The sequence below is a fragment of the Acromyrmex echinatior genome, chromosome 5 (assembly GCF_024713525.1).
Source record: "Acromyrmex echinatior isolate Ae372 chromosome 5, ASM2471352v2, whole genome shotgun sequence".
Classification (NCBI taxonomy): domain Eukaryota; kingdom Metazoa; phylum Arthropoda; class Insecta; order Hymenoptera; family Formicidae; genus Acromyrmex; species Acromyrmex echinatior.
Genome location: NC_141856.1, coordinates 14,617,844 through 14,644,418, shown reverse-complemented (window position 1 = coordinate 14,644,418; position 26,575 = coordinate 14,617,844). Strand labels below are relative to the sequence as shown.

The 26,575-nt window shown below is 30.0% G+C and overlaps 3 protein-coding genes across 4 annotated transcripts; all 3 read right to left on the bottom strand.

Moving 5' to 3' along the window:
• Positions 1 to 11,612: 11,612 nt before the first annotated feature.
• Eth (ecdysis triggering hormone) lies at positions 11,613 to 14,108 on the bottom strand. Its single transcript, XM_087406573.1, has 6 exons — positions 14,033 to 14,108; positions 12,991 to 13,066; positions 12,646 to 12,842; positions 12,417 to 12,498; positions 12,245 to 12,341; positions 11,613 to 12,028 (listed from the first exon to the last, which is right to left on the bottom strand). The coding sequence occupies exons 1-6, from the start codon at positions 14,066 to 14,068 to the stop codon at positions 11,965 to 11,967; spliced, it is 552 nt and encodes a 183-aa protein (XP_087262699.1). The 5' UTR covers positions 14,069 to 14,108; the 3' UTR covers positions 11,613 to 11,964.
• Positions 14,109 to 15,209: 1,101 nt separating this feature from the next.
• SIFa (neuropeptide SIFamide) lies at positions 15,210 to 16,870 on the bottom strand. 2 transcript variants are annotated; one of them, XM_011065005.2, is made up of 3 exons: positions 16,763 to 16,870; positions 15,991 to 16,144; positions 15,210 to 15,575 (listed from the first exon to the last, which is right to left on the bottom strand). In XM_011065005.2, the coding sequence occupies exons 2-3, from the start codon at positions 16,118 to 16,120 to the stop codon at positions 15,484 to 15,486; spliced, it is 222 nt and encodes a 73-aa protein (XP_011063307.1). In that variant the 5' UTR covers positions 16,121 to 16,144; positions 16,763 to 16,870; the 3' UTR covers positions 15,210 to 15,483. The 2 variants fall into 2 exon arrangements, with proteins under 2 accessions (XP_011063307.1, XP_011063308.1); XM_011065006.2 differs by lacking the exon at positions 16,763 to 16,870 and adding an exon at positions 16,325 to 16,460.
• A 1,130-nt stretch (positions 16,871 to 18,000) lies between these two features.
• LOC105151331 (uncharacterized) lies at positions 18,001 to 21,970 on the bottom strand. Its single transcript, XM_011065004.2, has 2 exons — positions 21,771 to 21,970; positions 18,001 to 21,349 (listed from the first exon to the last, which is right to left on the bottom strand). Exon 2 carries the CDS (start codon positions 21,347 to 21,349, stop codon positions 20,513 to 20,515), a length of 837 nt encoding a protein of 278 aa, XP_011063306.1. The 5' UTR covers positions 21,771 to 21,970; the 3' UTR covers positions 18,001 to 20,512.
• Between the last annotated feature and the right edge of the window lie 4,605 nt (positions 21,971 to 26,575).

Here is a 26,575-nt window from a genome sequence, read left to right as displayed (position 1 = left end):
AGACTTAAACCACCACTGCGCGGGTCAACCGGTCTCCGATTCTTCGCGGCGGCCTATCTTTGTAGTCCGACGTATCCTCGTTTGTGAAACAAGCCGGCTTACAGGTACCGCGAGACAAAGACCCCGTGTAGCTTGGTGATGGGTATTTAGGGATTCGGTTATAATTGCTTTCGAAGTTTCTGAACCGGTGATATCCCGTGTTCGAGCCTGCTCCATGCCGCTGTCCACGCGGCTTCGTTACGCTTGTTCGGCAAAGATGAATCGTCTTTACCAAATAGAAGATACCAAAATGCTGTCAGGTAGGACATAGAAAGAAAAATACTTGCAGATATCGTATGCTTGAATGCTACTTTATTTACTTAAGATACTTTTATAATAAATTTAATAATATTGTAATTTCTAGTATACATAATTTTCTTCTGTAAATGTTCTACAAATATTATGTAACTAATTCATTTATGTGATGATACGATTTTATTGAATAGTCGATTTTTAAGAGTCTTTTCTTAATTCTTTTTCTCTTTATTTTTAAAATATCTTTAGTGCGTATAAAAAAATAATAGAATTATTGTCGCACGTCTTCATCAATAATACATATATTACAAGGAAATAAAAAAATGTCTACCACAAAAATTAATAAAATCATAACATCTTGTAATTTACAGCCTAACAGTTTTTAAGTATATAATTCTGGAAGCAATTTATTTCATAGAGAACTGTTGAAACAACGATTGATATCGTACCATAATAATTAACATCGTTGTTCAAAATTTTATTGGATTAAAATTTTTTGGTCACAGTCCATTTATTTCGAAAGTAGCCAAGTATTACAAACTAACTTAATTTTCATAACTCTACTTTATCTTTTATAAAATGTTGTACCTTGTTTCCTCTTCCGAGCGCCAGGCGCCAACGTTTCACGCATCTTCAACGGTCGTTTATCTTTTTTCATTCCTTTAGATCACGATTATTCATGATCGCCTATTCTCCATAATTCTGTGAACATTGCCGTGCCTCACTTTGTAAAACAATTATTGCAAGAGGATTTGTGACATCAATATAAATTTTATGATTATTTAAGATCATACTTTAACAAATAAAAACTCCAAGTTTAGTATTTTTACTAGATACGTACAAAATTTCAATCAAACATTTGTCAATTTTAATTTCAAGTTTCAATACTTATTATCTCTCTGTTTCGACACATTTACATTAAATACATTTACATTAAATACATTAAAATAAATATGTTCGGCTCATATGAAACGTGTTTTGTGTTGGCGTTAAAATATATATCTCGAAACTGGCCGGCCAAAGTATCGGACACTATGTTAATAAAAATATCGCGCTGGCGAAACAAATTATCTTTCTTAATATATAGTTTCGCATTGGTTTACTGTCTTCGCCCGTGTTGTCTTTTTCTCTCTTATTTGACACCCGTTTGCAGAGGTGCTCTCTCTTTCTCTCTCTCTCTCTCTCTCTCTCTCTCTCTCTCTCTCTCTCTTTTTCCTCACCTATCCGCTTCGGTGCAAGTCACTCCAGAATAATTTATAACCCGAAGGATCGGCTAAACGGACCGACTAACTTAACTAAATGCCGTGCTAATTTCATTTAACGCCTATGCCTATGTCTTGTCGCTGACCACGGGGAGTTTATCAAGTGGTTCGTGTACCTGTGTGGGCTCAGTCACCTCTTTTGCATGGATTGCTATTTAAGTACGTTTCGATTAGTAGTTCTGTGTATATAATAGAGGCCATGGTATTTTTTCTTACTTTTATCTCTTTCAACAAGTGATAAATAATCTTTTTTACATAACTATATGTAACTAAACACTTGCATCCTGTTCTAACATTCAATATCATAATAAGTTTGAATATTTTAGGAATATTTAATATTTTTTTATTTTAATACAACTGTTAAAAAAGTTTAATTTTATTATTATTCGATGATCATCTATGAGATTTGCTTATTTAATAAAGTACTTTAAAGCAGTCAAACTTTTTTCTTTAATATCCATTTAGTTCAAAAAACCCATCGTTGGCGTGAAGATAGTACTCTCGAGGTCTACAATCTCTTCATTTCTTTTTGGGCGGGTCTTTCGCGGAGACTTAGTGCCACTTCTCACGAGAAACGGGAGGAAAAAAGGTGCAGCCGATAGTTTCTTTCGCCACAGCAATGAAAACCGATTCAATGGCCTCATTAATATAAAGTTTTATCGATTTGGGCCAAGCATAAATTCCGTGAGATGACGGTTTTTTTTGTTTTTTTTAAAGAAACATCATAGAAATGTGCGATTTGACACTCAAATGCGCTTCAGGAAATTACGACGCTACTTCCCAAACAACGATATTAAGAGATTAGTTCGGCTACCGCTTCTCCAAAGAATTTATGAATCGATCATAGGGCGATTATTTTAACGATAATGTCTTATGTTTAGAAAATACAAATAGTTTGGCGTTTTATGATTTCTTCCTAAGTAGAGACGATTTATTATCTCAGAAAAACTTACGCAATGAAACAAAAGGAAAATTTATAATCTGTAATTAAATCGCAAATTTATCTTTATAATTTAAACACATATAAAATACAAACAATAATTACTTCTTGTAAAACTAAAAAAAAAAAAATTTAAATAAAAATTGAACAAACTAACTTTCTGAGCAGTGATTTAAATTGAATTGAAGAACCGAAGAGAGATGAACTTTCTAACTGAAAATTTGAAATTGATGGCATAAATTGACAGTAAACTCTAAGAGGATCCCAACGCTAAATTGCCCACTGCCCTCTTCGAAATAATCACTCTTGAGAAAAGGGACTGACTTTCGAAGATTCTTCCTTTTTTTTCCCTCGAAGGAAACGTCATCTTCGGAGCCGTTTCCTGTCGACGACTAATGCGCCGAGTCAGGCGCCGCGTTGCTTTCTTCCATTCATGTTTTTCACGGGACGATTAATTGCCAGCGCTTGATAATATCAGTACGGTAGCGTCCTTTTGATGCTACTCATTCTCAAGGCCATCTCTAGAGTTAAAAAAAAATAGCTGCGAAAAAAAAGCAAGAAAATTGGAAAAACAGACAAATTTCGAAATTTTGAAGTTCTTTAATCATTTACGAAAATCATGAGGATACTAATAAAAAAATTATATTATTCTAAAATAAATGTTTAGCTTATGAAACTTATATTTATTATTTAAAAAAATATTATATTATATTTTTATGACCTGAGTATATAAATGTTATAAATGTAAAGTTGGACTGGACTATGTGAGTGTTTTTACTAGAATATAAATCCATAAATTATTTAGATTATCATCGGTTTTATAATATTTAAATATCAATACCGTAAGAAAGAGGACATTCACATTTCAATAAAAATTCAAATGACACAAGTACTGACAATGAGAGAACAAGATCGACCATACAGTAGCAGAGATATCTTTCGACTCCGTTGCAACTAACTGAGAAGGCTTTATCTCGGCGAGGTGGATAAAGGATGGTGATTGCTTCTTTTCCTTTTTCCCGTTCTCTCATCGAGTTTCTGCCCCTTCCCCCTTTCGCTCTCGCTCTCTCTTTCTCTTCCAACAGGACGTCGCGCATCTCCACCGTCATTACACTGCATGACAAGGCGCCTCTGTTCCTGCTCCTCAACTTCTCGCCACTTTTTCTGCTCCCTATTCTCGCACCATCTCTTCACACGCTTCTGGACGCGTTACGCCGATGGGAAGACAACAGCCGAGACGCACAATGATTGTCGCGGATGACGCCTTGTATACGAAACGGCGACCTTCCGACCTTTCTTACGCATCTCTATTGTTAGAATCAATCGATGAGCCGGCTAAAAATTGAGAGAATTCAAACTGTTCGAATATATTCGCAAGATTCTTGAAATGATGTTAATATTATGCATGTCTTAGTTTCTTCATTTTTACATTTACGATCTTCCAGTAAAATTCAATTACACATATATGTATAAGGAGACTGAAATGTAATGACTTTAATGAAATTTAGAGCTTTGTCTTCTAAAATTGTATTAAATATTTAAAAAAGAAAATATTTTATCTCGTGCAGAGTTTATCTCTTTTCTCTATCTATAGCGATTAGTTGATCGAATTATCACGGAAGCTAGTTCCCGACAATAGTCTCTTTCTCTTGACGCATAGACAATTATAAGTCGAGGATCATGTCGTGCGGTTAGATCAGTTTGACTTTCATAGAAGTCTATCCGAGAGGAAGTCGGCACGGCAGGTCCTGCAGGTTTACGAGGTCCACACTTGTGCACTAATTGATCCGCGGCTGCCCGTCTGTTCTACCTGCGTGGATGAGAGGGCGGCACGCGGACGAAGGGACGGACAAACGGATACACGCAGGAGTGGAAGCCCGAGTCTACGGCCGAAGCCAAGTACCAGGAACTGGGTCCTGGCTGGCAACACACGACCACGTAGAACGATTACGTGCTTTAGAAGAGGCGCCAGTCTCTCTCCCATCCTTTTCCTCCTTTTCTCATAGTTTTCTCAATTCGTATTCTGCAATTCTAGGGTTTCGGCGGAAATGAAATTGCTTTTATTAAAAAAAAGTCAAAAACTCAAACCATAAATTTTCAAGTTGATATTTTCTACATGACCTAACAACGAATAGACCCGAAAATCTTTCCGTTTGTTCGTATAGAGATATTAAATTGCAGGAGACTTAATATTTTTAATTATAGCCTTTATCACTTTTTGCCAACTCTCAGATTACATAATAATAAACTGACATTCATTTTTAATAGATATATCGAATAGTCAGTAGATATATTAATAGTGCTATGATCAGAAGTTACTGCAAGCAGAACATTTCCACCGTGTCGCCGCGGTTTTTGCACGTGGCGGTCTTTTTCTTTGTTTCTCCGTTGGTATCCGGATGGGCGAGATGCATGGAAGAAACGGAAAGGAAATAAAGAATAAGGTAAAATATAAAGATAAAGAGAGAGAGAGAGAGAGAGAGAGAGAGAGAGAGAGAGAGAGAGAGAGAGAGAGAGAGACGGGAACCCGCGGGTCGGTAAACGCCAAGTTGGCTGTAATGGGTCGCTCTGATCGGACGGTGGTCTCTTTCTCCCTCTTCTCTCTCTCTCTCTCTCTCTCTCTCTCTCTCTCTCTCTCTCTCTCTTTCCCTCATAAAGCCATGGGTCGAGGAGAGCGAATCCGTTGCATGCCACAAATTGACTCAAATATTTACGCAATTGGCATGATAACCGCATTACGTGATTATGTACGGTTGTTGCGCGCGATCCCGATGCTCACCCTCTCGTCCCATCATCAGCACTCTCCGTCACCTCTCTCCTCTTCACCATGTCTCTCGTGGCCTACCTCCACCTCCTCCATGACCTCCCGTATAAACGGCAAATCAGGGTTATTAAACGACCGTTCGCGGGACACGCATTGTTCGCGCTGGCCATGCAACTTCCGCCTCGAAGACCTTCCTGCTAACTTTGCCCCTTGCTCCGCTTCGTTTTTCCGCCTGCACTCGCTTCTCCGCGGTAAACATTATTTTTCTGCACACGAGCTTGCTGGTCCTACAATGTTCATTTTTAAGATACAGCCGATTCCCGGGATTGTGTTTGGTATTTACGTCATTATATTAATGTAGATAGAGGAGGATACGCGAAAAAATTTTGCTAAATCATCTAAAAATTGAAAATAGATATAAATTTGCAAATAATTCTGTTGGATTTTCAATATAATTATGTTGAAAGCTTAAGCATGGTGAGTAATGCTGCAAAAAATTTTGCAATCAGTTGGAGTCCTACATAATTATTTAGATAGTTCAACAAAATTTATTTTCAGATCTGTATCTAGCTAAATTTTTAGATACTTCAGCAAAACTATTCTTTCCGAATATTCTTAAAGATCTTTAAGTATCAAAATAAGGCAATTTATTAAATAAATCTGTTTACGTTAATACACTGATCTGTCATTTATTTTTTAAAGTTATGTTATAATTGTTTGTATAAGTTCATTTATTGTTTATTGTAAGCTATTAATAAATAATCTTTAATAATTATATACAAATTGTATTACAATAAGTAAATTAGCTTTATTCCTGCTGATTAATAATACTGCTCCTTGTTTGAAATTAACGTTTTACATTTTGCAACAATAAATTATTTGTATAAATATCTATTGGCAGGATGAGAGAGTAGCTGCAACATTCGCTCGCCACCTATAACGATTGTGCTTTTAACGTGTCATTTTCATTCCCGAACGGTGCAAAACATCAAGGCCGAAATGTAATAATCGGTCATTTGAATAGATTACTAAATACAACTGGGAAAATACCTACTCACGCAATATTGTACAGACTGCTGATCGGACTAAAGTCGACGCAAAAAGATGACTTGCAGGAAAACTATCACGTGATATTTTTTATTTCGCAAAAAGATACGATTAAACGGCGCACATATTAATGATGCGATGCGTTCGTACTATATTATAATCATGAAAATATATGTAAATTACCGGTTGCAGTACTAGATCTAAGACACGTTCAATTGTATTGATAAAAATAAGTGAAACATATCATGATATTATTAACAAGAAAAATAAAGAAAATAGAGATACAAAATTGCATTTAACAAAATAAGATTATTAGTAAATTGACTGATCAGAATTTATCGAAAATATTTATTCGGCGAGATTCATGTTGTAGTCAGCAGATCTTCACTATAATTCTAAGAATTTTATGAAAGCTACCAATATCTCACATCCCTATCATCCCTGTGAAACATGGCGGCTGCATCTTATAGGCTAATATAAGTTTTGCTTGGCGATTTCGCTTCGATAGTTGCTTCTTCGAAAATACAGTTACTTCAGCTGTCGATCTAACGTCGATCCGTTACGTAACATTCTATGGAAACGTTCACTTGTGTTGGTTCGGGTCGGCACGGAGCGCGCGTTACGTGCGGTTTCCGTAAATTGCTACGTGCGAACCACCGGCCGATCCACGTCGCGCACGATGTACATACTCGTCGACGTGACGGTGTTGGTATCCTTAAGATGCGATCCTGCGAAAAAAAGCACCCCTCGCGCGCAAGTTGGCACGCCGCGCCGCGGGGGAAATCGACTGCCGGAAAAATCGCCGCACGGAAATCGCACATGGCCGATGAAAGCGGCAGAGAAAATGACGTTTCGTGCACGTGCGAATTATGCATCGCGTATGATTATTATGCAAAAAGTGCTAGAGAAAAATTGGAAACGCATGAGGATGTACTGCCGAAGGGATTATGCTTGATCTCACGAATAGGTACATTCGGCGCACAATAACTAATTAGCTGATTTAAATAATGCACGTAATAATTATTTGGAAAGTTACCATGCATGGTAGCAGTTCTAAGGGATATTGATGCGCAGTTTAATCGAGAGGGATTACTTTGAGAATTACATATCCATTATGAACTAATTATTGCTATTGAGTAATACTTATTTCATCGTATGGTGGAAAATGCAAAGGTCACTACGTTCAGAAATTAATTTTTTCTACCTTTTTTATTTATTACCGCTAATATTCTGGAAAATGAGATGTTTTTTATATATACAGATTGTATAAGTTGATAAAACTTTCTTCAGATTGAAATTATATATTGAAGATAATCTGCATCTTCTTACAACTGAATAACTAGTAGGTATTACCTGTTATAGAGATAAACGAACCTATACTTGTATTAAATCACAAAATCATTGTAGCTAAAAGCTATACTTATCTTAAAAAGTAAACAGAACTATACATGCTTAGTTATATTTAACTAAAAAAGTGAAGCTATAAGATATACTTATATCCCTTGTATTCGAAACTTTTCTTAATTCATTGGTCTATAGAAAATGATTTATATTCAACGCAAATAAAAGTCTATAAATATAAAAATACAATTTAATTATTGAATATGCATATATATAATAGAAATAAATTATAAGAAATATAACGGAAGAAAAAGAAAGATTCTTTCCAATATCTCATCCTCCCACCTCATGTTGAGATTTAGGTTATCATGGTAAGAGAGTGAATAGCTTCGCGGTTACTGCATAATGAATTAAAATTACTAGTTGCGGTGAGACGAGACTTGAACACAAAGCATCGCTTTAAAGGCAAGAATTATTGTAATTACAACAGTTTATTGTTACGGGGTACAGGCAATGGCGCAGAATATTGGTGTTCAATGGATCGATGGCGCTATCTAGCGATGTCTTTTTCAGACATGTACCTCAAATGATCTAACTGGCGACATCTTGGGCTCCAATATGGGATACTCTATAATTCCGTTTCTGTACATCGATATTTTAAAATAAAAAAATATTTTTATATTGTAAATTTAAACAAATACTTGCATTAATTACATTTACACGGGTTAATATTTTACGATATTATTATCTAATCCATTTTAACAGAAAATGTTACAAAATGAGAAAAATACCCAAACAGAACAATAAGTCACGACAACGTCAAATTGATGTTAAACTAAATGTGACTAAAAGTAACTTTCAGTAATCAATTTGTAGTCATTTTAATGTCATTTTGATATCATAACAATTTATGTTCTGCTTAGAAAAAATTATATCAAAACATAAATATAAAAGTTAAAAAGATATGAATATTGAATTTTATAAATTTGTGATAAATTTAAATAATCTGTGTTTCAAAGTAAAATAATTTTTTATCAAACTAACACAAAATGCACTAAAAAGAAACATTTCCAGAAAAGGAATCTAACATTTCCAGAGAAAAATCTGGCTTGAGGCTGAGGCTATTAATCTTTACATGATACAAGAATCGCAAGAGATTTTATCGACAGCGAAATGTGACAAACATTTATCCAGTGATCTCAAAGAGAAGTCTGAGAATAAACCCACGTTTTAGATAAGACCTGTTTACTGGCGTCTCTGTGCATATAGAGGGAAGCCTAGGCCGGTATTCATAGTCGAGTCTTATTTCAAGACCGTCTTAAGTAATGTCTTAAGACGCTGATGCAGCCTTCTGATTGGTTTCGTGACTTCTTAAGATCGTACTTAAGATCTTGTACGATCTTGAATATAAAATGCGATTAAATACCGGCTTTAGAGTGAACATGTTTCAAATGGAACCTGTTTACTGGCGCCTTACAAAACGTGTACATAGAGAACTATGTAGCCACGGATATTCCGGCAGGTAACATATCCACAATCTTTAAATTTGTTCTCTGTTTGTACAATATACAATTACGTAATATTGTTGAACAGTGCAATACAAAAATAATTGAAAATTAAAATAATTTAAATTTAAAAAAGATATTAAAAATATGAAATATTCGCAATAATAATAATTGGAATTATAATTTAACTGAAGAATATTCAGACAAAATTTGTCTTCAGAGATGCAGTTTAAATTCTATTTCTCATGATTCACAAATAGTATAATCAGTTCATAAAAAAAGATCGTATGTATTTATATTAATAGTCTTTAAATAGAATAGATATTAAATGTAATCCAGAGATACCTTTGATGAAAATATATTTATAAAAAAAACAAATAAAGTCAGCTTTTTATTGAAACAATCACAAATTATTTAACGCTTCAAAATAATTTTAGATCGAATAAAATCTGTTACAATTAAAAATTATGCGTGCAATCTGTCCTGTATTCCATGGACTTGATTCACCTCGATATATTATATACTCGATGTCCATAATTTTAAACTAATTGGTTAATTTGACATCAGAGACATTACTGTGTCTCTCGATTGATTAACAAGTTGCAATTAACGGTTTGTATTTGTTTCTCAAAACTTTAAATTGATCGACAAGTTGCAATTGACAGCCAAAAAATTCAAATGTTCTATATAAGATTAATTTTTATAAAAATATTTACTAAAAGTTTAAAATCGCGTGGGAGTCTTTAATTAAATATTTTATAATTTCTATTTACGTTTGCGTTTACAATAAAAAGTAATCGTGTAAAAAATTGCTTTTAATATGTGTTTTCCATAGAAACGCTATATTAATAATTATACTAAGAATAATTTTAAGATATTAAAACACTTGATAATTTTTTATATTCTTTAAATGGTTTGGATTATTTTATATTAATTTATAATTTTTATTTTTATAATTTAGTTTTTACGCAATTACCAATAATTTGTGGACAAATTACGGAATAAAATTATATAAATAACACGGAAGAAAATCGGAAATCATAGATTTGTTACTCTTTAGATATGTCCATGTTTATCCTCCAGACATATCCATAACTATACAAGTTAACGTGCATGTGTTGTGGATATAGATATTCTAATAAATAAATTCCATTTAAGACTCGTGCACGTCCATTCTCAAGCTTCTCTCTTTGCAGGTATTAAATCGATTCCTTATCACAATTCAGTCCACCTACGCTTGAATATCTCATGTCATGAGAAATGATCACATGCCCAGGATTTTGCTCTCTCATTAATGATAACCGTTTTCACCTTGTACAAAGTCTAAGTTGTTTCCAATAAGAAACGATGCTCACGATCGTGATAACCGGAGGTCACCACGCATTTATTATAACGAAAACTATATTTTGTCTATGAATTGCCTATCATTTTCCTATTTATCAGTATCTGTCGTTGCTCATCAACATCTCGTACTCATCACATTAAACGATGCCTCGCGGTGTTACGTGCAGTGCGTCTTGAAATTATTTGTCGAGGAATATGCATTTATGTATATACAGCTATACTTTTCTTTACTAAAGGATGCGTTCCATTTGACGCTCACAACGCTCGCAAACATCATTTATCTTTGTTTAACATTTGCTAAACAATAAGGAATAATTTCACGAGTATTGTGAGTGTAAATGGAACTCAACCTAAATATTACGTCGTATTTTCAGTTGTTACATACACGTTTTCGGGAATGTTATAGAATATTGTTATTTGTCGCACGACTGACGCGAAGGTAAGGGGATTCGCATATGCAATTTCAGCGAACAACTGTCGTGCAAGTTGCCATGCATCGAAAAAGTTGGTCTCTTATAAGTATGGGTTCGATTGCGTCGGCAATTTTCCATAAGTCGTGGAAATTACAAACGTTTGTAAAAACACAGTGTATCAGATTAAGCAAAATGCATATAGAAGGAGGGGATGGCAAAAAATTTTCTCTGCAATTTTTGCAACTGTTTCTATCTTAGTTTATAATTTCGATGTTAGTATATGTTATTGTATTAGGCCCGCAGATATTTTTTCTTTATTTTTTTTAGAGTTAATTAATTTTACTTTATTACTTCTTTGTTAATATATATATTTATATTATATTATATGATCTTTTATATTTTTACTGTTAATATTATATATTTATGTTATATTTATCATAAATTATGATAGGTAAAAATCTTAATCTAAATGCCAAAGATTTTATTAAACGAAGTATAAAATTAAAGGTATTAATTATAATACATTTAAAATAAATTGTCTTTTTGTACATAAGATATATAATATGCTAATAATACAAAAAGTAATATATAAAAAACATAATATACTACAGAATTAATTGTAATGAAAAATTGTATTAGGTTTTTTTATTTGGGATACTATAGGAACAAGAGAAGGAAAAATAAAATTTTTCAAATTTCACATTGTCTTCAGATAAATATTCTCACATTGATAAAAACAATCAGAAAAATTGTTTGATTATGAAATGTACAATATTATTAATCTGCATTCTAGACAATTAGTATATTTTCTACAAATTGTCAAATTTTGCTAATACATTGTATATTATTGTAACTTGAAACAAATTAAATGTTACAATTAGTTTAAAAGATTGATTATTTATTGAAATCTCTTTGGTGCAAAAAAATTGAAAAAGGATGAAGCCACTTAATATTTACGTATTTATTGATTTTAATTATTTCCCGTCACCATATAATAACAAAAGCCATATATTATTTAACTTCTCCAAAACGACAAATAATTTCTGGATTTTTGTTATTTTGCTTGTGTAATTGCTGTTCCAGTCCTTTTCTCCCTCTGCCACACTTCATTTTCGATGCTTAAATTAATTAAATAATTATTAAAAAGTTTCAAAATTATTACATAAAACTCAATAATTTGTAAAAGCATGTTTCAAACATCTCAATCTCATAAAAAAAATATATATATATACACATATGTATATTCTAATTAATTATAATATTTTTTAAGTATTAAATTATATTAATTAACAAATTAAATATTTTTTTTCACAATCTGATTTCATAAAACTTACTCGTCACTACCATCTCTTGAATATCCAGCTAATGTTCGCCACAGTTCTTTTGGACCTTCGATTGCTAGAGGAAAGTTCTGCCAGGACCATTCTTCAACTGACAAGAAAAAACAAGGCGTAGGATTATTCAATTAGATATAATACGAAGAAATATATCAATGGAATTGCTAACCTTTTGAAGGATAATCTATGCGCCTTTTAGTTAAATCGGAATAAGTTTCTTGTTCGTCTTGCAGCAATAGAGGGTTGTTTGACTTAAAAAATGCAATTTAAGTATTATTTAGTATAATTATTATATAATAATTATTACATAAATGATATCTTAAAAATATACAATAACACAAATATATACAATAATACAAAAAATTGCAATAATTACGTTAGTTCCAATAATTAGATACCTGTTTGTGTTGATTGCTTCTACCAATTCGGGGTATATGCTTTTCAGCTTTATAAAAAAAATCTTCAAATCTTCCGCTTCGACCTACTCTCGGCAAAGTTGGTATTTTGGCGATTTTCAAGAAGAATGCTGGCACTTCTTCCGCAATTGTATTTTCACATATTAATAACGGCATTATGACGGCTCCAACGAGAAAAGCTGAATATTCATTGCACAAAAAATAATATTGAACATTTTAATATTTAAATAGACAAGGCATTATTCTTTAGATTTATAATTAGACAAGCACTAAACATACATCATCTTTGCAAATTTATACGATATATAAAGATATTATTTAATTTACCATTAAAAAAGACACCTCCGATCCGTCGAGCACATACCCTCTGCAGCATCATTTCGAGAAAGTAACAGTTCAGTGCCTATAATGAATCAAATGTAGTTCAGTCTTCAAGAGCAACTTCACCCTTTGCACATCACATCGATTACACGCCTTAGAATCAGACGCAACAATTAATTTAACAGGTGAACGTGTTTCAATTGACGTGGCATTCTCGATCGCGGTCGACACATAAATAACTGCCATAGAAATCTGCCGATTCTTGCGAAAAGGATGCGTGTCTCGCGGGCATTCGGCGAACACTGAGCGATTTTTCGCGTACGTATGGCTTTTTCCATTATCGCGAAGAGTGGACCGGAGTGCTCAAGGATTGTGGGCGAAGGAGAATCGACGAGAAGTTTGCACGTCGTGAAACCTCATCGTATTTGAATCACGCTGACTGTTTGTCCTCGTTCGCGTAACATGCACAGAAATATTCAATCGCGCACCCGTCCGAGTAAAATGCATTCTATAGAACTGATGTCTCGTAAGATGTTACGGGAAATGTTTGACGCTATGCAATTGCGTGAATAGAAGTAAATAAAGAATTTCCGTAATCGCCAACGCGCGATCGAACGTCTTCAGTAAGAAATTGGAAGTTCTATATATATGTAGATACTTAATTTTTTTCGCATAATAGAAGGCAACGGCACTGAAAATTAATCTATGGAATAATCTTGATCTTAAAAATAATTTTTTAAATAATTGTTATTTCAGATAGTTAATTAAACATACATAATAATAACTATTTTAGTTACAAGCGCTACGAATAAAAATATCTATTTTAACTGTTAAACGATTTACTTCAAAATTCTGTAAAAAGCATATATTATATATTCAGAGATATGATATTTGCTCTTCTCTTTGAGAACCATAAGAAAGATATTGGTTATTCTAATTTAATATCACGGAAATATAATGATAAGAACTAGAGATTTTTTATAAAAATCGAAATTTAATAGAAAGATAGATTTATAATAACGAATAATAACGAATAATATTTCCTTACCTGAAGATAAACTGAATACAATGAACTTAATTCCATTAGGGGGGCCCAGTGTATTTATACTTGATTAAAGAGTAATTAAATATTTAGTTCATGTACGTCTTGTAAATTAACACCAATGTGTTTGTCTTTAACAGTACCGAGAATAAATTTCTCGGCTAGCTTTTATCAGCGGAATATTTATCGTCCACAAGTGAAATATCTCATACTTTAATTTGACATAAATTCTTAACAAATTCTAAAAGAAAAGCCATTTTTGTGCATTTTAACACGATGCAATTTTTACATACAACCAATTTGCCGCAGAATATGATTATTGCTATTAATACTTGAAAATAAAATTTAATATTGTAAAAGTAAAATTTCTTTATCAACACGATTTTGCTACTGCAGTTGAATACTTATATATAGTAGAATATTTATGTACATAAAATATTGTACATATATTTATAAAGTGAGAAAATCAAATATATGTCAATACTTTTGCGATTGCTTCGTATTGCATGTTTTTTCAGCAGTAGACAATAGACAATAACCCTTATTCAAGCAGGTGAATGGTACGTGCTTTCCATATCAAATTGCTTCTAATTTATATTTAACTGAATTGCAATGAACTCTTATAATTATTCAAATTACTCAAATTAAACATTTCGTTAAATACGTGCTTTATTACTTTAGGCATTAAACTATTTTGAAAGTTTTAATTGATAATTATTTTATTATATAATTGTTTAAAAAATTGTCGCAATATTATTGTGTAATAACTTAAATGAAAATAAAGATAAATAGTTATTATAGTTAGTATGATAAAATAAATAAATAAATAAATAAATATATATATATATATATATAAAATATATATTAAACTTTTAATATAAAATCGGTAACATAAATTTTAACTCTTTCGTCAGGAATAAGAGTTTTTGAGAAACAGTAAAATTTTTTATTGTTTAGAATAAAAAAATCTGAAGAAATTCTAGTTTATTTGTCAAAACAACGAGTTTTTATCATCTTGGAAGCCGGACTGTATTTTATTTTTTTTTTTATAAACTTAAATTTAACTACCCAAGTATTAATGATGTTTTTAAAGATTTTAGTTGTCTGCTGAGGGTTAATTAATTTTTTTATATCTTTTTTTTATATAATGAAAAATAGTAGGTAAAAATAATTAAAATACTAATTAGCTCTTGAAATCATAATCCTTTATTTGGGATACTTTTGATAAATAAAGCTAGATCGTGAAAGCTTAAACCATCGTAATTACAATATTGTTGTTTATGTATAAAGTTACGATTAAATATATGACATTTAATGAAACGATTATTGATAGAAGACAATGTGACGAATTTTCAAGCGCATGATTGTAGGTACTTTACAGGAGTCGGTTAGTTACATTGTTTCATGAATCGATTAATTGGCGAGAATCATGGATTGTCTCGGTCGGTTTTTCATCTTCAGTTGGATTCTTGATGAGACAGCCAAGCGGTACAGGTTTCACTGGCGACTTCGCAAATCGCTGATAAAGCGCGGCTGGTAACTTCATAATCTGAAAAGAAAAACAATTTATTGATTATCTTTTGGAAAATAAGAAAAAATAATCAGTCTCAATATAAATTGATGCAATAAAATTCTGTGAACTGTAGTTATTTGTAAGCGAAAAGTATTTTAAGATAAAATTCTTTGAATAATTTTTAACGTAAAAAGGAACGTAGACCGATGAAAGTTTGAAGCACAGAAAATATAGATTTGATTTAAGTATTTTATATATATAATATGCTATATAATAAAAATATATTAATTGATGTTCTAATGCATGAAACATATGAACCATTTAACAAATGGAGTTAATTATCTATTTATGGTAAATATTAAAGTTTAACATAATTTTATTTCAAGCTTTAAAATTGGCCTTTTCTTTATAAAATTAAATTTTGTTATAAATATTTTATAAAAGTACTTACCAGTCACAGTGTTAGATCGTTTGCCGAATATGCTACCGTTGAAAGGTGGTTTTTTATAGGCAGCGTTTGCACTGATGACGAAGGCTACCATGATAACAGCGAGAGTCAGGATAAGGCGAATGGAAACCATGTCGATGCGTTGATTTATTTTCGTCTAAAATAAAAAATAAAGAATTTAGTGAATATTTATAATAACAATTTTTTAAAATTATTATCTCATTTTATTTACTGTCATAAATAAATCATCAGTTTAATAATTAGAAATAAACAATAATAATAAATTTTAAAAAAGTTTATAATAAATAAAATTCAATATAGAACGAAAAAAACTTACTCTTTGAAAAAACGAAAAGAGCTTGCGTGATTCTTAGGAGATTCGGACGCTGAATGTTAAGAACGACGCAAAGCTGTGAGCTTTTATACTCGGGGAAATGATTCGAAGACAAATGTCTCTATCAAATGCAGTCGACCTACATTATTTGTAAGTAACGTCAGAAGTTCGTCCAAGAGGGTATTGATTTATCATAAAATATCAAAATTCGTAATAACTGACGACGATCAATTGTGTATAAAAATAGCACAAAGTCACGCTATGCAATTGAAAAATTATTGAAAAATCACAAATACTTTAGTATGTGAAATGATAGATTCGTTCAAGTATTAAGAAACTCTATATATAGAGGAAGAAAATACATATGTAATGTGAAAATAAGAAAGACTATATAAATTTATATTTGTTTATAATTATTATAATTAAAAATGACGTTTTCACCTGAATGAACGGGATGTATCCGAGAGACGATACTCGACTGATGTCTCTTCGATGGTTGAAACGGCTTTTATAAGAGAGTAGTCTATGTTCTAGGAGAATGTAGTGTGTGAAAAAGATAATAAGCTATCAGAAAATGTAATGTGATTAAAGACCATCCTGATTGCCTTTTACTTTAGGGAAATAAAGATGTTCCGAACGTATTACATAGATCATATATCGCGAAAAAACTTAATAAAGTATCATAATTTAAGATTAATATCTACTTTTATTTAATACTACGGTTTTTATTAAACAATTATATTAAAATACTTTATTGTAAAGTATATTATTAACAGAAATTTAAATTTTATTATTTTATTACTTATGAACTTTAGGATAATAAAAAGTATAGTCCTTTTATTATTTATAAGAAAGTTTAAACAATATGTTTATTAAAAAAGTAATTTTCTAATATTTAATTTTTTTTAACATCGACATCTAATATGAAATATGTTAATATGTTAATTAAAGGAAATATGAAGAATTCCAAATTGTTAGAACTATTGTTTAAAAAAATTATCTTCTAGGTATATATATAATTTTGATAAAAAGAATAAAACAAATTATTGATTAGAGTAGAATAGACAGTTGGATAAATAAAATTCTTCCTTTAAAATTTAATTTTTTAAATAATACCAATAAATGGTATTAAAATAGTATCTATATCTACTGTCAATATAACATCTCTTCTCAGTTAGTGATCTAATTTGAAAGTCTTAGGAAAGGACTTATACCTTTCATCACAGATAAGTTATCATCGACAAAGTACTGTTACTTTTTCTAAGTATGATATTCTCATCGCATCGGTCGATAAAAGGCTTCACTATATTTTCAGCATATGATATAATAATCAGAACTTTCAATATTAATTTTTCAATATTAATTTTTCATTATAAACAAAAAAGATTATTTATTTAAAGAAGATTATTTTTCAAATTAACATTGTCGCAAATTTGTTATATTATTAATCACAAGAAACTTCAATTTTTGTTAAAAAAGGTAATAATATTAAAATAATAACAGAATTTTTCAATTTTGTTATTATAAACAACATATTTATTATTACATAATTAAGTATATACATTAAACTTTTACGACATATATGCATATAATTAATAATATCGACATGATTAATATAAATATAATTAAAAAGGTTGTGTTTTAAAAGGAGTTGAATTATTCGCATGAGTCAATGCATGAATGTTTTAAGCAGTTACTTTATTTAATTTGAAAATTTTTTAAGATAATAGCGTTTCGTATAATGCTATATCACATGTTAGTTACAAAAAGTGATTGTTGCAGATTATATAATTATAATATACATGGATAAAAATATGAGAGAAGGTTAATACGATAACATTGTATCTTTCTTTTATGTTACTACAATATATATGCAATAGAGTAATAATAGACTAATACGAATATTTATATAAATATAATTAATATACGTATATATACAATTAAGTAATTATATAAATAATTACATATACATTATAGTATAAGATAATCAATTATTAGAGCCAAATTTAATCACGCTCTCGATGATCAATCGATTTTTCAGTATTATTATATGTACATAATTAAATTACATTTATAACATTCTTCTTAGACATTCAACAAATAACATTCTATTTAATTTTATTATTCTATTATTCTCGTTCTCTTCATTTGTCTGCTATTAAAAAATTCTCAGAGCTAAAATGTGTGTTTATCGATTGAAAACCGAGAGCGCGATACGATTTAAAATACATCGTATAGGCATATTAGGGTCTACGTCTTATTGTCGCGTCACAACTTTTTCTTCTTAATCTGGCACGATAAACAAACGCCGTCAATTACTCGCTGTACTATCAATACAAATAATTATTTATTTTACAAGGTTAATAGTTTTCCGATTGTAAGCGCACAGTCGATGACAATCGACGACGTATTGATGCCGGCCAAGACTTATCGCACTAAACAACGAGTAAATTATCTGCGCTTTATCAGTATACATTTATTGTTTAAGTAATATCATATAAAGCCGTTGCCAAGAAACAGTAATTTAACTACAAAGTGTGGAAGACGTGGATTTTGTTTCGTTTGCTTATTTAGATATTGTATATATTCTATCGTTGTATAAAAATTATTAATTGCTTTATATAAACTATAATTAGCGCGAGAATGCACGTGCATATCGTGCGCGCATATAAATAGAATTTATTGCATAATACACATATCACACATCGATGTCCTGCTCACACGTCGCAAGCCTTTTGATTAAATGTTTATTATAGATATATTTTAACATAGACGTATATATAGATATAATTAATTTGCTTTAATGAAAAATAACAATTTTTAACACGTAATTAATAAATTTGAAATGATTAACTTCATCAAATTCTTACTGTTTCTTACTGTTTAATAAAGATTATCTATTAGGGAACAAATTTCCATCTTCCATTTATAATTATCGATTAGGAAAAGATTATTTGTTATTAGAATATTTTTATAAGATTAATATATGAGAAACATAAAAGATATACAAAAATATTTTTATTTAAATTACATATTATACTCAGTAGGATAAAAAGGCAATGTTTACGATATATTATAGAATATGATATTGTAAAAACGTAATAATAATATCTGTTAGGATACATTATTAGTTTTTAATTTTAAATTTTTCTTAACTGTTGTAATAGTAATTAAATCGAATGAAATGCATTTAATTGTACATTTTCATAGTGATCATGTTTCATTGCATTAGATTCCTTTGGAAAATTACATATTATCTGAAATATTTAAAAGGATTGTGTATCAATCAAATCACGCGAAATCGATGAAAATTCCAAAAATTCCATCATATTTTCTGAATCAAAATAGAAAATATAATGCAACTTCGTGTGAACTGGACCTGTGTAGAACTGTCTTAGGCCTAAAGCGATTACAATATTAAACATTAAGTGAAAAATCTTATCATTTATATTAATCATTAACTTAGTACTTCGTGATTATATTATTTTACACGTAATTATATTAATACGTGGCAAGTATTAGCCACTAACTTTCTCAGTTCTTCTGTAATAATTTATTTTACTTTTATATTTTTCATTAAACTTTTTGTACAGACTGTATAAAAATGAGAGTAAAAATCGACAAATAAATATAAATATGTGTAAAAATATAAATACATATAAAAATAGAAGAATACAAAAGTATATATAAAAGATATATTAAAAATATAAAAAGATAACTCTATTCTAAAGACAATTCTATTTATAAATGGAACATTATGTGGAATAAACAAATTAATATTTTTATATAGCGCTTGAATTATTAGTCTAACAATAATATTATGTAATTTTTAGGATTACGCATGTAACAATATATTACAATAGATAACAAATTGTTAATTATCCAAAAAAAAAATTTGTTAATTTCTCTTACGTATTACAATTATTATTATACGTTAAACTGGGACAAAAATTAATTTGAATAACAAAATTGAAAAGAAAATCATATATGCTTCAGATTACTTCTATTTTACGTCTCTCTGATTATGACGAGAAACACTTTTGCGTAATAAATTAATTATAAACTGACGATCTATACAAGATATGAAAATTCATGGTCTTCACTCAAACTCTCTCTCCTGTCTGTTATTTTTGTCTATGTATGTTTTATAATTATTCAGTTTTTTAACTCATTTAACATTGACAGACTTCTTTATAAATCGCACGTTTCTGCATGACAATTTGGATTGTTTTCACTATGTTCACCTAATGTTGGGTTGTCCTGATCTTGATAGAAGGAATCTTCAGCAGTCTGTTCCCTGGACAAGTCTAGATTTTCGGAAAGTGGCAAATCACGTTTCTCCTCGTAGTGATGTCGTGGTACCGACTTTATGTCCTCATCCTCCTGTATATCTCCAACCAGTTCCACAGTATCGTCGTCATCGTCGAATTCATCAATCTCACTCTCTTCGATATTTCGTTTTGATCGAGATGAGTCATCTGAGTATGAATTATCTGGATTTAAACATGCTTCTCGCAACTGTCCATATAATATGTTGGCGTCTTTGAACAGTTCTTGACGGATCTCGCATAGGATGATTACGTCGAGAGGTGACTTGAGAATCGTAGTCATGATATCGTTCGCCAATTCCTTTACCAAAAAGTTGAGCCGCCAAGTTTCGTGAAGGCGTATAGTGTTCGGACTCAAAGGTGTTAAAGCATCACAATAACATCCTATACTTGCTTGGAGGGATGATCTTAGAGCAAAACAATTGACTTCCGACGCGATTGATAGTTCGTAAGAGCACAGTTTCAAACAGTGGCTCATAATAGCAACCGTCTGGTGCTCGTCGTTGAGGGACTGGAGCTTGCAGTTTACCTTGGGATATCGGGGAAATAGGCGCACATCCCTCTCTCGCTCGGACTCAGTCTCTGCCCCGGGATTGCAGAGCAGGGCGCAAGCGTCGACCGTGAGAGGTCTTGCTACGCTCGCAGCGCGGCCCACCAACGCCAACACCAACAGGAATATCCAACAGAACGTAGGCGTCATCTGAAAATGATGGCTAATCAATATTCTGAAGGGGATGCGGCTCCGCGTTCCGATGCCAGCTTATTGGAAGGGATGTATGGCTAAGGAGGAATTCCAGGAGTCTGACCGCACTCCCCCGTATGTATATATATATATATATACACAGAGAGTCAGAATAGGATTTCGGTAACCGCTATGTGTATTGGATAAACAAGGAGATGAGCTTAATAATTGCATTTTAGATGATATAATTAACGTTAATAAACGAGTATCGCGGATATTGAATAATGCGATTTTAGCGTCGTATTACTTTAAGAAGTTCTTATTTTGATTTTAAAAATCCGACAAATCATGACAATAAGTTTAATTTAACTGGAAAATTCAAATTATTATAAAGAATATCTTTGAAATAAAATAAAATTTAATAGCACATTCTACTCACTTTTAAAGTAGAAAAGACGATTAAATTTCCGAAACACTTCTTCTGAAACACTTCCTTTAACAGAGTTTTATTAGAACGTTCAGAAATAAAAATCTGCTGTTGAAACGAATATTGATGTTCCTTTCAGTTTAAAGAATCCGTTGAAAGTGACTTTGTTCACTTTCAGAAGAAGTACACACATCGACGTTCAAAATACAAATATCTATTACAGCGCTCAATTCTGATTTTATAATTTCATTCCAAGCAGGGCCGATCTTAGAATAAGTAGAGCCTAGTGCAAATAAATATATTTTTTAAATACATATTAATATTTTCTAATTAGCAAAAAATAAGAGAAAAGATTACAAGTATAATGTCAGGAAAGAATATGATCTAGATATTTATAAAATAATAAAAATAATATTACTTTGAGATATATTTTATATTAAAAGATTTCATCTGAGATCATCTGTCTATATTTATATAAAAAAATAAAGTTCTATATATTTCAAATAGCATTACTTAGAATAACTTTTTTAAAAATTTTCAATACAGTACATTTTTCCGTAATTACGCTGTTATATCTTCAATAACGTAATTTAATAATAGAAAATTTTTAAAAATTAAATTATAAATAATTTTTAGATTATATGAAAAGTCGCAGGCTTAATCATATTTTCTAAAATAATACGAGTGATGTAGTTTTTTTCAGTTCTGGAAAAATTTCAGATTGATATTCTGAACTTGGTGCCTCAAATTCGGTTCTCAATATAGAAAGATTATTTGTACAGATTAAAAGTCTTTTAGAATATATTTAATCATAACAAGCTGTTACTGCTTGATTACAAAAATATGTCAATATATCATAGCAAACTAAATAGGGCCAGAGCATGATCATTGATGCGTGAATATTTTACAGTTTAAATTAGAATTATAAAAACGTCAGACTATTTATCATTAATGATTTTTTAGATAATAGTTGCAAATGATGCCAAATATTCTAATCTGTTTTAAATACTCTTTTTAATTTGAATTATGAAATTATAGAAATATATTCTAAAGAAAAGTCCTAGCATTATTTTTAGAAAATATAATCCTAAATGAGATTTAAAAAAAAAGCATTAAATTAAGAAATATTTATTAGCTAACAATTTTGTGCTACAAAGGCTATATGTTTTTATAATAAGATTTCATAATGGCTTGAAATAGTCATTGTAATTTTTTTATATAAAGAAAATAGTAATATTTATATGTTTTAACTAATTTTTTAGCTGTCATCAATGAAATGTTAATGTATTTAGAGCTGGATATTTGAAAAATAGTATTTGTAAGACAATTGCATTTTGTATTTTCTATTTGAACGAAGCATATAAAAATTTGTATTTTATACTTCGATTATACTAAGATTAATAATCAACTTATTATTTGAATTAGAAAATACAAAAAACTTTTAATCTTTCAATTTTATAAATTAATAAAATAAGTTATTGAAAATATATATTAGATATAAAAATTTTACGGCACATGTGTGTGTGTGTGTGTGTGTGTGTATGTGTTTCAGATTTCCAATAATTTTAAAAATGATTTTGAATTTTATTCATCTAATTGTATCATAATTTGTTACGTTGCATAATAAATTTTTATAACATACTATAAATTACAAAGTTAATTTATTTTAATTTAAACATATATTTCACAATAACAAAATGCGCTGGCAAATTTCGGTTTAATCATTTAAAATTAAACAAGATTAAACTTACTGATTCTATTGTCAATTAAATTGTTTGAGTTTGAATATATAAATATATATATTATGATGATGGCAATCTGTAATCAAATAAATTAATTTATAAAATACAATTAATTTATAAAAAATTACATCTATTTACATTTAATTATATTCAATTATTATACATCATTTTATAATGAAATTGAGATTGTAATAAATAACCAGATTTCTATGTACAAATATACTAATATAAATCTAAAAAAAATTAAAAATTTGTAGCTTACTTATAAAGTATTTAATTTATCAATTTCTCTCCGCTATATTTAAATTTATATTTCAAATTTATATTTTGAATACAATAAAAAATTTAGACGCTAATGATGATATTAGTGATAATCTAAATATTTACAAGTATATTTTACATTATCATAGAAACATATAAATATTATCATAAAAATCATAACATTACAAAAGTTAATATAATTTCGTAAATCATAATTTTCAGTACTTTTAAAAATTATTTATTATTATATCATAGATATTATATTATATCATAAATTAAATTTATTATTATATCATAAATTATATGATTTATTATTCTGATTTTACTATTATGATTCTTGTTACTTTTTTAAATTTTAAATTGCGTAACTGTACAAATTAAATTTCGAAAGTAAATAAAAAATTACATCTCCAAGTTTAATATATTTTAATTTTTTAAAATTACTAAATTTAAAAATTTACATAATCTAACAGATAAAACGTACAGTAATTAAAATTGTAGCTTTAAGAGCAAAGACGAGATATAAATATTTTGCCAAATAATAGAAATAAGTATTTAATAGAATAAACGAATTATATTTTTTAAATGTACAGAAAAACATATATATTCTATTATCAATAAAATAGCAATACAGCTATTATTATATATACAACTATATTATTATTATATCAAAAAACATACATTGATTTTTGATGATATCATTGGAATAATAAATCAAGAATAAATAAATTATTAAAAGTAGACAGTTTTTACATTTGAATCAGATAAATTAAACGTGATCTCCACTTGCCTGTTTGATTTTTTTTCAGATGAATTAAGTGACGTGAATTTTTTAGTAAGAAGTAACTGAAAAAAAATATATGCACAATTAAAAAATTGTAAACAATATTATATTTTATACAAAATTTTAATTTATATTTCCAGTTCTTTATTTTATTCTTTGCCCTTTATATTTAATATGTCTACAAAAAAAGTTCTTGTGTTTGACGATATCGTAATAAATTTGTGAATAAATAAATTGTGAAATTAAATGCACGTACAAATGTGTTGTGCATCATGAAATTCACATGTAAAAAATAATGCAAAAAGGAGCATAAATAGTTATTAATTATAACATAGCAATTTAACTTTTGGCAAGAAATAAATTTTATAAAAATTGCCAATGATTAATTATCGAAGATATTGAAACTTTTTAAAGACCCAATAAAAATGTACTTACTATGAAATGTTTAACAAAATATGTTACATTTAATATGAGAAATCTCTAGAAATCTCTCAGAAGAGATAAAGGAAAAACGAGATAGAGGTATCACAGTAAATTAATGTTATATAACAAATTTTTAATGGTATTATATAGACGTTTAGACGAATTCTTTTCCGAATGTAATATGAAATGTCAATTCGATTTTAGTTTCTCAAGAGATGAAGAATGGAAAGATTGTCAGAACATTTTTGTGGTTGAGTTGCTCTCTTTTAAGGATGAAAGGTGGATATGGGATCGATGCTGTCCGACTACGTGGTTCCATTAAATCGGCGACCTACTCCTTTCCCTGCCACACACAGCTATAGTGTGAAACAACTTGGATCCCCTCTTTAAAACAGTCACCTCGAGTTGATAGTTGCTGCTTGTAGAAACTTCATGCTAAAGCTTTTCAAGCGGCGATAATGCTCCTTCTTGTTAATACATCATGACGACCAAGCTAGTGAACAGCGACATTGTTTCAGACATAACTACTGTCTTCCACTACGACTATAGGAATTCATATATGTGACTATTTAATTGAAATCCGATTTAATAACGATAATGTTATGGTTCAGTAAGATTAATTTTATAAGTATACAATCTCCAGTTGATAACATATGTAATCAGTCAGAGCAAATTTAACGTATTAGATTTTAATTGAATTATTTGTTTGTTAAAGAACTTAAAAGATTGAAAATAATGTTATTTTAATAAATTATAAAGATAAATGGAATGAAATTATTATTGGAATTAATTCGGGGCGCGCGATAATTTAATCATGTCACATAATTTACTTATCATATTTGGAATAATTACATTTAGCGGTAATTGTGTTTTATCGGCATATAATCGATACTTTTACATCATATCATTATTTCAAAAGAAAGGAATAATTAATTAGATACAAAAATGCAATTATTAAAATATTAATATAAAGTTTTACAATTTTGGTATAAATGTATGTATGGGATTTTTCATATACTTTATAATATATTCCTTAATTAGAAACTCTTATTTAAAAATCTGTTTTGATACTCGTATAAATTCTGATTTCGATTTGTTTGTTGTAACGTGAAACATTGACACGGTATTGCAAGAATAGTAAGTTCTCATAGGTCATGTTATATAGGTTGCACCCACATAGAAGATTTACACGCCTACACGAAACGCAAAATATACCGATGTCAGTGAGAGAAGTACGCGTGGTACACTAGTTACGATCCTGGCCCTTTCTGGGTCTCGTCCTGTCCTCCACCTACAACGGAGGACGGTATTGATTAAATTCACCGACGGCCATTTTGTCCCAGCGTTCTATTGGTTGCCGTCCATTTTGTCTTTTCCACCCCCGCCGGTGTAACCATAATCGTTTCTTCCTCTTCTAGTAACGTTGTCCCTGTTTGCTACCTGTTCACGTTCTTTAGCCCCGATCCACCCCCGTTGTCGGCGAAAGACGACGCAGGCGTCACGACATTTTCTGCGGAAGAAATCGGACCATCAGCAATTAGATTCTTCTATGGTAGCCCGTTGCGCATCCTAATGAGCGTTCCGTTTCTGTTCTAGATGTACCTGGA

Bases quoted from the DNA above. Each gene is read 5' to 3' on its own strand.
- Eth (XM_087406573.1), bottom strand. From the start codon at position 14,068: ATGGAATTAAGTTCATTGTATTCAGTTTATCTTCAG. The intron at 12,843-12,990 runs GTAAATTAAATA...ATGAATATTCAG, and splicing joins CGGAGGTGTCTTTTTTAATG to CTTTTCTCGTTGGAGCCGTC. The intron at 12,342-12,416 runs GTTAGCAATTCC...TTTTCTTGTCAG, and splicing joins CATAGATTATCCTTCAAAAG to TTGAAGAATGGTCCTGGCAG.
- SIFa (XM_011065005.2), bottom strand. From the start codon at position 16,120: ATGGTTTCCATTCGCCTTATCCTGACTCTCGCTGTTATCATGGTAGCC. The intron at 15,576-15,990 runs GTAAGTACTTTT...TTTTCTTTTCAG, and splicing joins ACGATCTAACACTGTGACTG to ATTATGAAGTTACCAGCCGC.
- LOC105151331 (XM_011065004.2), bottom strand. From the start codon at position 21,349: ATGACGCCTACGTTCTGTTGGATATTCCTGTTGGTGTTGGCGTTGGTG.